The 16,809-nt window shown below is 33.3% G+C and overlaps 2 protein-coding genes across 2 annotated transcripts; one reads left to right on the top strand and one right to left on the bottom strand.

The window, feature by feature from the left end:
• Positions 1 to 2,971: 2,971 nt before the first annotated feature.
• Positions 2,972 to 4,817, bottom strand: LOC103843917 (probable RNA 3'-terminal phosphate cyclase-like protein). The gene is made up of 5 exons (XM_009120690.3): positions 4,561 to 4,817; positions 4,030 to 4,358; positions 3,756 to 3,931; positions 3,458 to 3,671; positions 2,972 to 3,358 (listed from the first exon to the last, which is right to left on the bottom strand). The coding sequence occupies exons 1-5, from the start codon at positions 4,763 to 4,765 to the stop codon at positions 3,149 to 3,151; spliced, it is 1,134 nt and encodes a 377-aa protein (XP_009118938.1). The 5' UTR covers positions 4,766 to 4,817; the 3' UTR covers positions 2,972 to 3,148.
• A 20-nt stretch (positions 4,818 to 4,837) lies between these two features.
• On the top strand, positions 4,838 to 15,615 carry LOC103843918 (mitogen-activated protein kinase kinase kinase 17). The gene has a single exon (XM_033281722.1). The coding sequence runs from the start codon at positions 12,642 to 12,644 to the stop codon at positions 13,734 to 13,736; it is 1,095 nt and encodes a 364-aa protein (XP_033137613.1). The 5' UTR covers positions 4,838 to 12,641; the 3' UTR covers positions 13,737 to 15,615.
• The last annotated feature ends 1,194 nt before the right edge of the window (positions 15,616 to 16,809 follow it).

The raw sequence follows: 16,809 nt of genomic DNA, 5'->3' as shown, positions 1-16,809 counted from the left end.
CGTTACAAACATATATCTCAAGAACATTTGAATAATAATACTGATTATGATCTAATTCCTAATGAAATTGGTATTTTCAGAGATTCAGCAGAAAGAGCACGAGGAATGGATGGGAGTATCTTAAATGTCTTCAAAGAAGATTTTGCAGAAGTTTTTGCCATGCATGGATCCGATCTCTTTTGCCAACTGAAGGAAGAATCTGTTATTCGACCATTGATCGACAAGCGACCCTTTTCATCGACCGACGGTTTGGTCACACGAGCAAAGGACAGCTACAGCAAAGCATATATTGATGAGCTAGTAGAAGAGATCTAAAGAGTTATCAGAACTTGAGATGATTATCATTCAAAGAAGCATGATGATGTCTACTACCCATTCGACAACAGTATCGGCTGGTTAACCACATGCACGGAGGAGATGAATCAAGACCTAGCCATGCTTCAGAAACAGCATGGAGTCGGCGAAGGAAGACCAACATCGATCGACACTCGCACTCAAACATCGATCGACGCTAGCATCCAAGCATTGATTGACGCTCACTTAGCACCATTCGAAGAAAGGCTACAATCATTCACCTATCGGCTTGATGGTGTTTACTACCCACTACGTGATAGCAAAGATTTCTTGACCACACGCCTGGACACTTTGTAACAGGAGATGGTTATAATTCAGATACAACTCGATTCTCAATCAGAATCGTCACCATCGATCGACAAAAGGACTCGACCATCGATCGACGGCGACCACACAGCATGACCAAGCAAGCTGGTTATCGAGAAGTCACTACGTGATAAGCTTGATGAGATCACTCTCTCTCAAGACTTGCTGAAAGAAGATGTCTACCAGGAGCTGAAGGACATCTCAGAAACAACACATGCAAGACTTGTAATGCAACAGCGCAATATTGGGAATCTTCAGCATAGGATGCATGGAATTGAGGTCGCTAGAGAAAGATTGAAGAATCAATGGAACAGAGGAGATGAGGCCATCAGAAGCTTCATTGGCGCTTGGTACCAGATGAGCACAAATGAAGTGGACACTTGCATACAACCAAGTGGTCACTTTGATCATTATTAGCCAAACACAACCTCCAAAAGTCAAGCTAAATAACTATAATAAAGTGTTGAGTGGGAGACAACTAACTATTAGGTATTTCCTATAGTTTTATTTACTACATGTTACTTATTTTCGTTTTTACCCTATTGCAGGTCCAAAAAAAAAACCATGAAAACCAAAATCATATGTCGACGTTTTTAATAGTTTATACATTTAATTTTTATTAGTATATATTGATTGAATGGGATGTAGAATTCCATTTTTATTGAAATAATCAGTTTTTGAAATTGATATACTTTTAAGTTTATTACAGTGATGTTCTTGACTTTTAAGTTTTAAATGGGATGTACTTTTTTTAATTTCAGTGTTAAGTTTTATGAAAACGGTTTGTTGTACATAGTTTTAGTCAAAAAAAAGTCTTAGAAGCTCATTCAACTGTTTGTCTTCCATCTCCATGAGACAAAAACAGTTTTCAACATCATCGTTACTCCTACAATCACCGAGGCTGCTTACCTCCGTGGCAACTCAAACGATCAAAATCTAACAGCAGTTTCGTGAAAGAAAGGTAGACGACATGTGGTTTCTGTAATTCATTCTCTTAGTAATGACGCTTTATTTTTTCCGTAGTTTGTAAGAGTTAGTTTCTTTTAACAGGGTTTAATAAGCCATTCTTATTTCTGTTTGTATTGCCTCAAACTCTGTTTATATCTTACATTAGCTTAACCCCATTTCTGTTTACTGTATTATTGAAGATAAATATTGAATTTTGAGTCAAACATGGCAAAAGTGAAACGAATAACCAACAAGAAACTCAGTGCTGATGAGAGTGATCCATGTTCAGAGGAAGGAAAGAGACTAAGTATCAACATTCTCTCAATCTTAGTTGGTTTCTATCTTCTATTTCAATCCAAAGCAGGGAAGAGCATTTTAACCTGGACCCGAAAACTCGAACCGACTTAAAAATACCTGACTCGGAAACAGACCGAAAATTTAAAAGTACTTTTTGGGTCTAATTTTTTTCTAACCGAATAAACCAGAATCAAAAGGAACCAACCCAAATAGACCCGGACCCGATAAGAACCGATTTGTACCTGACTTAAAACATGTATATCTAAAACTACGATGTTTTATGTTTTATTATATATATATATATTTATATATTATTTTATGATTTAGTTGAAATATCTTTTGTTAACAATATTTGTTATTATTTTATAACATTTTTAAGTAATACTCCTTCTGTTCCTGAAAGAAGATTTTCTAGAGAATTTACACATATTAAGGAAACAATTAATTTTTTACAATTTAATTTATCATTTATTTTACTATACATTTTCCAATAAATATCAACCAATAATATTCAACTAATTCAAATATTTTCAATTAATGTTTCTTAAAAGTATACAACTTTTCAACATTAACTACTATACCTTAAATTTTTAGAAAATCTATCATTTTGGAACAAAAAATAAATCTAAAAAATCTTACTTTTAAGAAAAGAGGGAGTATGAAGCTTTAAAATGTAAAATTTAGAGTTTAAAAATTATTTAATTATTAATAGTTTCATTTAAGTTATTTTGCAAAATTTTAGATATATATGATAAATGTCAACTAAATTTGATAGAATTGGATATGTCATGTCTTTTTCAAATCCTAAATACCCGAACCCGGCCTGATATAGACCTAAAAAATTACGGGTATTTTAATTATAGACCCGAGAAGAACCGACCCGGACCCAAGAAGAACCGACCCAGATCCGAACAGAAAATTTCTAAGTACCTATTGAGTCTAAATATTTAAGACCGGAAAAAACACGGACCCGAAAAGAACCGGCCGACCCAACCCGAAGACCTGAACGCCCTAATCCAAAGCCTATGTAGCTCTATGCTTTGTGAATTCCATTATCACATTCCTCTTTCAGAAAAATAAAAGCCCGAGCTTAAGAGATTTAAGGAGTGAAAGAAAAATACAGGATAATCATGAGTTACCCAAAAGTATGTCATAAATTATAACACATCCATTTAAACAACAGAGAGCGTTTTCCTTCAGACAAACCTGCAAAGCTGGTTTGATTGTGTAACAAGGTGAGAAATCAAGACAGCTTTCTAGAGAGGTTAACCAAACCACTTCCAACGCAAGTGAGTACCACAGTTGATGTCGAAGGATCAGGTCTGAAGCTAAAAGTAACTCCCAAAAACTCCTTTAAGTTCCTCAACGTCTCAACTCCATAAGGAGATAACGGTCCCACTCGAACCTTTGACACGTCTTGTTGGCATAAAGCACATAGTATAAACAACAATCCCTATTAAGAAAACAGACAATCAACAATACTCACCTAAAAGTCTTTACTTTGTAAGCGATCGATCTTGGTGTTTATTATGTTAATCATTAGAAAACGTACCTGGTGTGTTGAATCAACAACTCCACCTTTCTCAATCTCCTGAAGAAGCCATGAAGCTATTTCAACTCCAGTGTCTTCTGCTGGTTTTCTCTCTTGCTTCTCTTCATCGACCTCTCCCGTCTCATCTGTTCTTCCACAAGACACTGTTGTATCTGCAGAGATGTAACACCCTTCTATGGTTTCTGCTACCAATGTTATTCCGTATCCAGGTGATCTGCAGTGTCAAAAGTAAATGAGATATTTTTAAATCAAATATATCTCTTTTTCTTTGCTCAAAGTTGAAATCATTCTTACTTACTTTCCAGCTTGAGGCCCAGATTTGTGATCGTTGAAGATGTGAACATCAGGCAAGAGGTTGTTGAAGATACCACGAGCCGCGAATCTCATGGAATGTTCAAAGTCACTAGAAACTCTTGCAGAGAAAGTCCAACCACGTATCCTCTTCACCATTCCTTCTTCTACCCACTGGACCGCCTGAAGCAGAGAAATATAAAATAGATAAAGAAAAAGTCTGCAATGAAGTGAACAAGGAGAGAAAACAAAAAAGAGAAGAAGAAGAAGAAAGCACAGACGGTTAGAGTCTGAACATTTGGAACAGTTAGAACAACTTCTCCACCTCCCTCTGGAGCAACTCCACGGGCTTCGATTTTAAGGTCTAAACCTTCAGAAGGGACTCCAAAACGCTTTAAGATGTGTAAAGAAGCGTTACGGAATGTGTCAACGCTAGGGTCCTTTGGATCATCTGTAACACCTCTAAGCCTAATCGAAAGTGGCTTCTTTCCAAATAATCCTAACAAAAGTAAAGGCTCCAGATAATAGCCCATGGATCTAGTCAGGGCACAATTGTGAACCAAGTTCTTCCCTCCCATTATTATTCCAGGCTTGTACTTCAACCGAGTCCCTGCCACAGTGACCAATTCAGACAGAAAAAATATCAAAGTTTTTCAGTTAAGTGTTCAATAATATAATTCAAACTGAATGATGCTTCCACACTTCAGACTTCAATTACAGAACAATGTAAGTATCTTAAGATTTTGACTCCGTGTCCTAAGATGGGCAACTCTGAACTGAAGAAAGCAACCATCTTTAGAATAGGTACTAACCGGTCTCATTAACCTCAACGACGCAGTCATCGGAGACAGTCTCGAAGAGGCGGAGGAGAGACATCTCGTGACGGAGGAGGCCGGGAATCATGTCGTCAGCTCGAATCTCATCGATGATGATAGGCGTTGAAGAAAGGGTCGAGAGAAGTAGCCTCTGCCTGAAGCTCTGGCTCCCCTTCAACCGCTTGTACGTCGTCTTCCCCATTGCGTTTCTCTCTCTCTCTCTATGGAGTTTTCTTCTTAAACCCTAAAAATTGTTTTGTGAGACCTTTTATTCAATTTCTGTTTTGGGCTGCTTTGTGGGCTTTAGTCCCTTTGAAACATTTCTTTCCACGGCTGCTTTAAAACTGATATTATTTGGTAGAGAGATACAAGTCTCATCACATAGGACCCAAAGATCAGGTGGAAACCCTGATGAGACGAGCTTTATTTACTTGATGAAACTTGTTTCTTTAATGTTTGATAATTATGATTTACAAACTACCAAAAATATTTCTCCTATGTAATTAGTCGCTTGATCAATTAATAAAAGTCTTTCAAATAATTTACCACCGAGTACCCTCAACTCATACGCGCCGAATTCAGATTAAACAATACTCAAATTAAAATGTATAAAAGCTTCGGGCAATTGTAAGTTTCGGTTTTGGCCGAAAGGCTTCGTCAGTTACAACAGCTTGAGTTAACTAAATTTATTTATTGACAAACAATTTTAAGTTGAACAACGTACGTCCTTGAAATGAGAGTAACCTTCAAATTCAAAATGGAATGGAATGACACTCATGTTAGCACATAAGCGACTATTGCTGATTATAGTGTGGTTATGCGACATGTTGTCTACTTGCTTCTGGAATGGGCTTTAATGATATATTGCTTTCACATCTTTCATGGACACTTGGAATCATCCTCGGTTGAGCATCATCTTTTATAGTGGTGATTGGTTAAAAAGAAAGGCCTATTTAGCTCAATATACAAATTGTAGATGGTAATTTCAAAAGTGTGCATTTTTGTAAAATAATTAGTAAACTATGTTATTTATGCGCTGAGATGCCAATTTTGCCCTCGAGCTAAAACTTTTTCATTACGTATGTGTTATCTGCTACCAGGGCTGATGCCAAAAAAATTAAGTTCTATTGATACTGTATGGAAACACAAACTACGTTTTGAAACCGGATAGATTGATGGTAATTGATGATATAAGAGCTTGAAACCGGATATAGCTTTAATAATTGAAGAGAGAAGAGTTGTAAGATATTTTACTAATTGTTTGTCCGAAATGGGATTCAAAGCAAGATATTTTAGAAAATGTTGGTCGCTGTTATGAACGTAAGGTGGGGAGTGCTCGACGCCATAGGATCATGGTTTCCTGTTCAGCTGCGTCCGTTCTCTGTCAAATAACGAAACTTGGATGTTAGATTTACCATATTAACGAAGCCAAGAGGTAGAGGGAAACATATATTTTTCTCCGGATTTTAATATTAGTAACTGGATATTTGAAAGTAGTGTGCATATCTACATTATTGAATCCTTACTTCAATATCTTCACGTGCTAGTGGAGTGAATTGATGGTTGTTTTCACCCAGCCGACCACCCCTTGGTAGGGAAGAATTTTCTTCGTGACAAAGGGCGCCCGAAATCTGAAATTGCATTAACGAGACAGAATTAACCGGTTACAAATATAGGATACTTCATCTCATAAGATGACTCTCTGAGATACCGGATCTCATCTTCGTTCAGAGCATTAAGGATGGTATTGATTGATCGGGAAGACTGGTAACTCAGAACCTTAACGCCCGCTGGTTCCTCTCCATACGCGAACATCATCTGAGGTAAATCCACTTATGTTCCATCTACTATGTCTTCTGGAAAATCGACTAATCTTGAAGCAACCATTACGGATTGGTAAAAGAGATTTTGCAGACAGAACTAAGAAATGAGATATTGGTTCAGAACGAGACGATATACTAAGAAACAAATTTATATCAAACCTCTTTGGGTTTTTGCAGTCAAGAGAAAAAGTTTTTGAACATTCTGATTCTTTGCATTATTATCACACTCTCTCTCTCTCTCTGCAACCGTCTCTTCAGATTCTTTAATTTTCCAATTGTATTTCTTTTTTATATGACCAAGGACACTCTCGGTATTACTGAAAAATGCACAGTATCTTATCCACTTACCTAATATACTTCTATATTTTTTGCTATCTAGTCCAAAAACCCAAAAGAAATTTGTCGTCAATATAAACAGATTTGATCATTATTTTTCTAACCAAGACTTTGTGTCTTTGTAAGCAAAGTAATGATTCTGAGCATTGCATCCAAATTTTTTCATCTTTATGTTTTGAGTATGGTGTACATGTATAATCTCAAATGTGCTTAAACTTTTCTTCAGTTTTTGTATTTCTTCCAAGTGAGTTACAAAAGTGGGTTAGTCTTCTAGTTCCGAAACTATCTTCACCAACTAAGAAAAATCTATTGCATAAATTCACATAAAATTCTCAGTGAGTTTTCATGCAATCCATTGCCCGATGAGAGCTTCAAATTCTGCATGTAAGAGTGATAGGCTAGCTCTTGTGTTTTGTACCCCCATTACGCGAAAACATGCGCATAAGGTTACAACAAATTTGGATCGTCGTAAATTAATGTCGAGGTGACGTGGATGTTATGACGAGAAAGATAATCGTCGTGATTCGAGTAACTTTACAAGGAAAGTATTTCGTAGTCTAATACATGTAACTTTACGACGAAATTCTTACGTATAAAAAGATTTGTTGTAAAAGAGTTGTACAGTAACTACCATTTTACGATGAATGTGTTTATCGTTCTTTAACAACGAATGTACGAGTGAAACTAATACGTTAGGTGGAAACCAATGTTTTGAAAAACATACCGGACTGGACAGCTGGTCGGACCGGTCCGGCTGTGACTTGTTCTTTTATCTGGTTCCAATTTGTCTAAAACTGGATTTGAGTTAAACCGATAAACCCATCAAAACTGGTCAAACTCACTAAAACCAGTGACCCGATTTGATATTAAAATCCGGTTTTTCAAATTTAAGTTAGAAAGTTAAAAAAAATTGCAATTTTTGAAAAACAAAATCATAAAATTCATATTGCATTTTAATATCTATCTAAATAAATTAGTTTAATTAAACTATTATATTATTTTTAGAAAATTCATTTTAGGTTTATAAAAATGATATAAAGTTTTATAAAAATAGTTTTATAGTTATACATATATATAGAGTTATTTAATTAAATTAAATTAAAATTTAAATCCGGTTGAACCGGTCCGACCATTTACCCACCTAAAATGCCAAATCAATGTCTGGTCCAGTTTTCAAAACATTGGTGGAAATGTGTTTGTAATGGGCTATACCTAACAAATTTTGTGGAAAATTAGTTGATATAGAGATGTAAAATTCTTGTAAAACCATTTGTTGGTTATCAGTTGTTAAATTCTTACCTATCTATAACAAAAAATTCCTATAAATATGTCATTTCACTTGAGAATGAAACACACAAACAAAAAAAAAATCCAAAAACATGAAAGATAGAAAACAAATGTCTGATGATGGCAAAATTTAAAAGTTACGAAGTTGGATGTATATACACAAAGATTATAACGAAAGAGTGACGGAAAAAAAATTCTCAATAGTCCAGATATATTCATGCACCAGTTTAGAGATATTTATGCACCAGGCTAGTAGTATACCGATCACGCAGGAAACCAATAAGATGTTATGTCTATGTCAGAAGTGTAAGAATACAAAACTTGTCTATAGTGAAATTGTATGGAACAATTTAGTAAGTAGATGTTTTACACCACAATACTATATTTGGTTTCAACATGGAGAGGATTATGGTGAGAATGAAACTAGTAGCTGTAATTGTAATCGTAATTTTAAGGATGCTGGTAATAATGAAGAACCAATTCGTTTCCATAATAAAATAGTTACCATCAGAAGTAGCAGATGGTAGATCATTATAGGGTTCACCACACGGTTACATATGCATTTTTAGAAACTACTTCAATAGCTGATAAAATTAGAAATGTTGAAGAACCTAAATGCAAAATTTTTTTATGAAATTTTAGATGCTGTGAATTAGCCAATTTACACATGTTGTAGAAAAGGTCTCACTAAATTGTCTCTACCATGTAGGATGATAACTATCAAAACTTGTCATAATTTACCTAAGAATTGCATGGATGCATGGGATAAATTGTTCAAAGAGTATTTGATAGAAGACAACTTGTTTGCTGATTCTTATTATGAGATTCAGAATTTGGTTTATAGTCTATGGTTGCCTTCTGACATGTCTCTATAAACTCCCTAAAAGTAAATGCAGTCTACTCTAAACGGTGGTTTAATAATAGAATATATAGGTCTAGATCACGTCTGAAATTGTGGCCTAAACTGCAATTTCTTGAAACATCATTAAAACATGTCGGTTTGCTTGGTCAGGTTGGGCATCGATCGCCACCAAGTGTAATTACAGACTCCGGCTTTTATATTTTCAGCATCACTTTTATTTATCATCCAAATTTCTCCAGAATTTCCAAAATTCTCTAAAACGTACCTAAACATGCAAAGACTCTAAAACGACTTCTAACATATAATAAAGACTCTAAATTAGGATTTATATTATGGTAAAACATATAAAACTATGATGTATCACCGTCTACAGATTGTAAGTTATTAAAATATATTTCTTCCATGTATAATTTTTAACTTTATTCTAACTTTCAATCTATTTTTAGGCTGCAAAGGAAGGAAAATTACCATCTCTTTCCCGATATTTTCGAGTATACACACAAGACACATACACACCAGTGTTTTTCATGGATCCTAACTCAGACAAGATCCACAATGACGTTGTTGCTTGGATTGAAGAGCGGTAGACTCAACTTACGGAGCAGTCTCCAAATGGATTACCCGTCCATTTGTCCACACAGGAGATGGATTAGATTTTCAAAGAGCTAATATTATCATTATTTTTATTCATCAGCTGACTTGTCCTTGATCTTACTATCTTCATCAAATAGCTGATCCATGATCACATCACCTCCGAGTGAAGGGGAGACAGAATAGCCCTAATGATTCTTGCCCTCATCAATCCGTCAAAGCCTTATAGATAGATACTATACCAATTTTTTCCTGAAAATTTTTCATTCTTTTCATGACCCATACGTAAAGCACCATCTTCCTGGTATGGCTGGTAAATTCGTGACTCATGCCTCCGTATTTTGAGTTACCCTCTGTGTAATTGATGATTGTGCTTTTGCCCCAAGTAAAGATTATGTTTCTGCCAATTTTAAAGTGTCTTTGGGATCGATATCCAAATTACTAAAAACTTTGTTGTTTCGTCCCTTTCAAATGTATCATAATATCCATGCAAATTGGTGATCTTCCATTTGCGGAGAAACTCTCCAAAACAGATGATCCATATTTGGGAAAATTGATTGAAAAGAAAAAAAATCTGTTTCGATGGATACTTGAACCGCCGGTGGACATGGTTTTTTGATTCTCTGGTGCACCACATCTGATACAATACACATCACCTTGCATCCCCCTCCCTTGCAGATTTTTCTTAACTGCTATACATCCTGACACTATTTACCATAGAAAAAGCTTTGTTTTCCGGTGGATGTCATATTTTCCAGCAATACACTTTCAACGAAATGAGCGCGGGACCGATCACTGATGGCAGTTTTTTCTTGTCAGGATAGACTTGTTCCACCTGATATCCAAATTTAATTGTGTATTTTTCCATTATTTGTGAAGTGCCAGCCATTACTATCTTCCATCTGAATCATGCTCAATGGAATACTTTCTATGATCTTCACATCTTGAGAATCTACCAAATACCAAATTGCCTAAAACTTTCATGTACCCGATGCAGCATTGATGAGGGAATCCACTGTAAGGTCAGAGTAAATGTTAAATTTATTACTGTTTGCTGGTCTCAGACGAGTGATTGGGAGCCAATGATCATTTCATGTAATTTTCTATTGATCCTTTTGATAAAATATGCTTGAATCTATAATTTTTATTAGTATACACATAGTTTTAAAGTTGTTTTATTATAATTTTTGAGTTTCAAGCAGTGTTTTCAGAAACGATCCAGATTCGTGGTCAAACAGATAGATCCGAGGATCCGTATATAACCCATATATAGCATGTTAACTTATATAATTTGTTAATATTATTAATTTCCTAAATTTAACTAAAGTTCTATATATATATTAGAATAAAAATATTATAGTTTGTCTATTTAGACTCGTCCTCCATTATTTTAAATGATTTTTAATGTTTTAAAACTCGATATAATTTTTAGTGATAAAAATATATTTAACAATATAACCCATATATAGCATGTTAACTTATATAATTTGTTAATATTATTAATTTCCTAAATTTAACTAAAGTTCTATATATATATTAGAATAAAAATATTATAGGTTGTCTATTTAGACTCGTCCTCCATTATTTTAAATGATTTTTAATGTTTTAAAATTCGATATAATTTTTAGTGATAAAAATATATTTAACAATATTTTTCTGAGGAATATAATTTTGTTCTGACGAATTTCAAAAAATATTCTTGATATGTTAAGTTAAAAGATTTTATGGATTGTTTGTTAACATATTTGTTTACATATTCTAGCATTTCTGACATATTTATAATATCAATTTTACATAGTGAATTTTCATTTTCAAAAATTAACTTAAAATTTTTCATTATTATTTTAATAAATATATAGATAGTGTTTAGTTAAGTGTTTATAAAAAAAACTCTAAACTGCAAAAGAATAATATTCTCAAAAAAAAGTATTATATAAGAAATTATAGTGAGTACTTTTTTTAGGAAATTGATGTAAATAATTTTTAGGATAATAAATATAATAGTATGTTAAGAAAATATATAATTATTTTTTAGTTTTGAAATATTTCCTAAATTAATCATTTGGTTAATATTAATCAATTATGCTATGCATACATATAGGAATTGCATGATATTGTAATTATCTCACAATAAAGGTAGAATCCTATGAAAAATTCTGCTTAAATAGTATTATATGTTTCTAAATCATTTTACCTGCTGCGGGGTTTTGGTCTTTGGTTTCAATCGCAAACAGAAATAAGCAATATTTGGGGATAGATATAAATTAGACTGATATTATGGAGAAATCTATACTATTAAAAGGGAAGCACTCTTGAAAAATCTACTTATAAAAGGTTGTTAGACCTTTTCACTAGATTATTAATATTTTGATCTTATCTAAGATTTATACCAACAATATATTACTATATATTTATTTAACAATGATTTAATCAATTAGTTAGGTGATATAACTAGATTTCCTAAATTTTCTAAGATTTACGTTAAATAAAATATTTTAAATTTTTGTGACATGAATAAATAACTAAACAGTTTCTATATTTCTTGAATAAAAAAATCAAAAATCGAAAATCGAATCGAAACCGAACTAAAACTCTAAAAAGAACTGAATCGAAACCGAACGCGTAGTTTTAAATGTATTAGTGAACTAACAAACAATAAATTTATCAATAAAAAAATCTCGCGCTTTTAAGCGCGGATCAAAATCTTAGTTGGTATTTAATTTTCAAGGTATAAAATAAGAATTTAACTTTGTATGGTGCTATATAATATTTAGGAGGATAAATAGACCGTGTCAGCCATTTTTTATGAAAAAGTTAAAAAAAAAACTGTTATGTAATTCGAAATTTGTAAGTAGTACAAACTTTAATAAGTTGATTTCCTTTTGTTTTTACTCCTATATCGGGGTTTCAAATTTCCTTTTTTCAGTTAATCGAAATTTCCTTTTTTCAGTTAATCGAAATTTCCTTTTTTCAGTTAATTGAAATTTCCTTTTTTCTTGCATACTAGTCACCGACTTAAGTCTATAAAAGTCTGATAATCACTCCTCTCTTTCGCTACAATTTCCTTTTTCGATATCTTCCACAATCTTCTTTCTATTTCACTCTTCAGTGTAATTTTTTTTGTCCAGAGCGATACAATTTCGAAACCCTAAAAGCAAGTCCGTCTGCAAACTTAAACGATGCATTCAAACGAAGAATTCATCAAATTTCTTGGGGAAGGTTCTTACGGCTACGTTCATCTCGTTCGCTACACTAATCCCGACGACGGCGGCTCTTCGTTTCTCACCGCCGTAAAGAACTCGTACGAGGAAGACTACGACAATCTCAACCGAGAGCTTCAGATTCTGCGTGAACTCAGAGGATATCCGAGGATCATCACATGTTTCGGAGACTATCTCGAAGAAGGCCTCAGCAATTACGGAAACAGAGTTTACAAATTGCTTCTCGAGTACGCTTCCGAAGGTAGTTTAAACGCTTTCTTGAACACTTACCCCGACAGAAAGCTTCCCGAACCGTTGATCAAGGACTTCACGCGGATGATTCTCGAAGGTCTGGTCTCGATCCACGGCCACGGTTATGTCCACTGCGACATGAAATCAGACAATCTTCTTGTGTTCCCTTCTTCGACATCACGGTACGAGCTGAAGGTTTCTGATTTTGGAAACTGTCTGGAAGTAGGACAAGTTGCTCATTCCTGGGCGAGTGATTTTCCGTGGGTTGGTACTCCGAATTACATGCCGCCGGAGTCGGTCCGTGACGGCGTCGCCAACAAAACCCTAGATTTATGGTCGGTGGGATGTCTGGTTCTGGAGATGTACACGGGCGTGGCTCCATGGGAAGGTGTTAAAGTCAGTGATATAGCTGCTCGTCTCCGTTGTGGTGAAGCTCCAAAGATCCTACAGAGTTTGCCTTCCCATGCAAAGGATTTTATCGAAACGTGTTTCTCAAGGAATCCTGAGGAGAGGGGAAGCGCGTATGAGTTGTTGTTTCATCCGTTTTTGCCTCCTCGTCCACAAGTTGAAGAGGGAGAGAAGAAAACAGAGGAGAAGAACCTAAACTCGTTTCTGCTGAGGTTGTTGAAGTTGAAAATCAGACGAACAACTTCCATGAAGAAATCAACGAAGGACTCTGTTCTTGTTGCGGACAAGGAGTCTCTGAAGTTGAGGATGAACCCACGTTTTAAGAGAACTCTAAACAAAGTCTTGAGTTTGAAGAATCATGCCTTTGAAGAAATTCATCGACTTCAGTTTAGTGTCGGTTCACTAAGAGTTTAGTCTGATAGTTTCTGTTCATTAAGGTTTAGTAGGACTCTCGTTTATCTCTCTGTTCATTAAGGTTTGGTAGGACTCTTGTTTATATGTTCAAATTTTTTGAAGAAATCGACTGACTTCAATTTAGTGTCTGTTCATTGAACGTTTAGCATCTGTTTAGCATGTAGAGAGTAGATACTGTCCATTAATGTTTAGTAAGTAGACCCGGTTCATTTAAGTTTAATAACTCTTTAGTATGTAGACTGTACTTTATATCCATTAATTTTAGTGTATATTTTCTGTTGATTAAGTTTAGAATATTTCTTACTTAGCTCGTAGAGCAAATTTACGTTTATCCGAGGTCTCACTATGAGACTATAGCTGCTAATATAATACTTCTTTTCAGTCTATATTTCCCACTATACAGAGATCTCTTCTCTGCAAACTCCAGTCTCGATCTTTTTACTGTGGTCAGCAATCGAAAAGAAACATCTTTTAACACTGGGTATCCTAATATACCTGAAAAGAAACCATTGATGAATGAATGCTCATTAGTTTTTCATCTACAACTAAACAAACCAACACAAGAGTTCCAATGAAGATAATTAACAGCTACAGATGCAACTAGTTAGTCTTGAATGTGATAGCAGGAATTAGCTTTTATAGATCAGTAAGTTTGATCTAAATCTAATTTTGTAAAAAGTCTTTAGAATCTCAAGATATGACTGTGCCAGTAGAAAGGGGTTGCTGGTGGAGGGAGAGCTTATGGGTTTAACGACTGTGGTCTTAATGCGGAACCTTTTAAGCAATCTACGGAGCCAACAGAGGTCCCAACTTCTAATTTGGTTACATCTGGTGTATGTCAAAATACAGTTAACGTCGGTTCACAAGAAACAACTCGACCTCGACCTCGACCTCTAGAGCCTGTAAGCGCTCTTCTGTGTGTGCTTTTATGTTCTGGGAAATGTTGCCTTGGACGCTTTAGAGAGAATCATATATATTGTCAAGCAACAAACTTTAATTCTGATTAGCCAAACATTTTATCTGTTACCAAAATGTGTCTGAATACGCGTTGTTAGTATAGCTGCCGAAGAAGTTGTATATATTTCAGTGGAATGAATTGAGTTTTTAACGTGGTTTCATATCCGGGTGGCCACATGATAGAGTGTAGTTGGATGCCATCGAATCCAGGTTTTATATAATTTCCTTACTCCAATATAATTCTTCTTTTTTGAACACCACTCCAATATAATTCTTCTACAGATAAACCTTTTGCTGTTGTGCAATTATGATATTTTTGCCAAAGGCCAACTTTGATTTTCCACCTTAGAGCATTCACATTGGTAAGAGCAACTCTTAATTTATATAATACTCATTATGTTTCACAATATTTGATGTTTTGGTTTAAGTATACAAAGATAAAAAAAAAGTTTACATTTTTGTAAATATAATTTTTAAAAGCATTCAACCAATTATAAAAACACTATAAAATTTTATTAGTTGAACAGTTTTCGATAAAGTTAAAGTTAATCTTATAACTTCAAAATATTTTATATTTTGAAATAATTTAAACTTTCTAAAACATTATATAATTTGAAACGGAGGGAGTATTAGAATAGTAAAAAGCATGAAAGAAAGTATAGAAAAAGAAAACACATGTTCTTATCCAATAGTGTTTCATTTATTTTTGAAAGACAATGATACAATGTGTCATTATCTAATTGGTGCTATATTTTTTTGACATTAAAATTTAATTCCTTAATAAGAATCTCTACTAATAAAAGGGAGCTTTTGAGGCTCCATAGGGCGTCCACATCAGCGGAAAAAATTTCTCACAAAATCTGACACGTGGCATAAAATATAGTTTTACATTTTAATATTACTTATTTTCGAAAATTGTAAAAAATATGTAAACATACAGCATAAAAAAATGGAAAAACTACATTAAACATATGTAAGATTATTATTTTTCACTTAAAAAAAGACGGCTTATCTCCATAATGTAACATTTCCGTTTTATAAAAAAAACAAAAAAAATTATATATAATTTCGAAAATAATAAATATATGTAAAACATACAACATAAAAATGGAAATACTACATTAAACATATGTAAGATTACCATTTTACATTTAAAAATAACAATAATATGTAAACATACAACATAAAAAATGGAAAATTTACATTAAACATATGTAAGATTACCATTGTTCACTAAAAAAACGGTTTATCTTCATAATGTAACATTACTATTTTATAAAAAAAAGAAAAAAAAAACATAAATATAACTATTTGACTATTTGTCCAAGTTCGTCTATTAAACATTTCCGTTTTACATTAAAAATGGAAAAATCTCTACTAATAAAAGGGAGCTTTTGAGGCTCCATAGGGCGTCCACATCAGCGGAAAAAATTTCTCCCAAAATCTGACACGTGGCATAAAATATAGTTTTACATTTTAATATTACTTATTTTCGAAAATTGTAAAAAATATGTAAACATACAGCATAAAAAAAATGGAAAAACTACATTAAACATATGTAAGATTATTATTTTTCACTTAAAAAAAGACGGCTTATCTCCATAATGTAACATTCCCGTTTTATAAAAAAAAACAAAAAAAATTATATATAATTTCGAAAATAATAAATATATGTAAAACATACAACATAAAAATGGAAATACTACATTAAACATATGTAAGATTACCATTTTACATTTAAAATAACAATAATATGTAAACATACAACATAAAAAATGGAAAATTTACATTAAACATATGTAAGATTACCATTGTTCACTAAAAAAACGGTTTATCTTCATAATGTAACATTACCATTTTATAAAAAAAAGAAAAAAAAACATAAATATAACTATTTGACTATTTGTCCAAGTTCGTCTATTAAACATTTCCGTTTTACATTAAAAATGGAAAAATACGTAAAGATTTAAACATCTATCTTAAAATATAAAATATAGACATTAACTAAATATAAAGTATTACTTATTTTCGAAAATTGTAAAAAATATGTAAACATACAGCATAAAAAAATGGAAAAACTACATTAAACATATGTAAGATTACTATTTTTCACTTA

This window comes from Brassica rapa, chromosome A10 (genome assembly GCF_000309985.2).
Source record: "Brassica rapa cultivar Chiifu-401-42 chromosome A10, CAAS_Brap_v3.01, whole genome shotgun sequence".
Classification (NCBI taxonomy): domain Eukaryota; kingdom Viridiplantae; phylum Streptophyta; class Magnoliopsida; order Brassicales; family Brassicaceae; genus Brassica; species Brassica rapa.
Note: the sequence above shows the minus strand (reverse complement) of the source record. Positions and strands in the feature narration are given on the sequence as shown.

Coding starts and splice junctions, on each gene's coding strand:
- LOC103843917 (XM_009120690.3), bottom strand. CDS start 4,765: ATGGGGAAGACGACGTACAAGCGGTTGAAGGGGAGCCAGAGCTTCAGG. Junction 3,932..4,029: donor CAAATGTTCAGACTCTAACC/GTCTGTGCTTTC, acceptor TCTCTGCTTCAG/GCGGTCCAGTGGGTAGAAGA. Junction 3,359..3,457: donor TTGTTGATTCAACACACCAG/GTACGTTTTCTA, acceptor TTTTCTTAATAG/GGATTGTTGTTTATACTATG.
- LOC103843918 (XM_033281722.1), top strand. CDS start 12,642: ATGCATTCAAACGAAGAATTCATCAAATTTCTTGGGGAAGGTTCTTAC.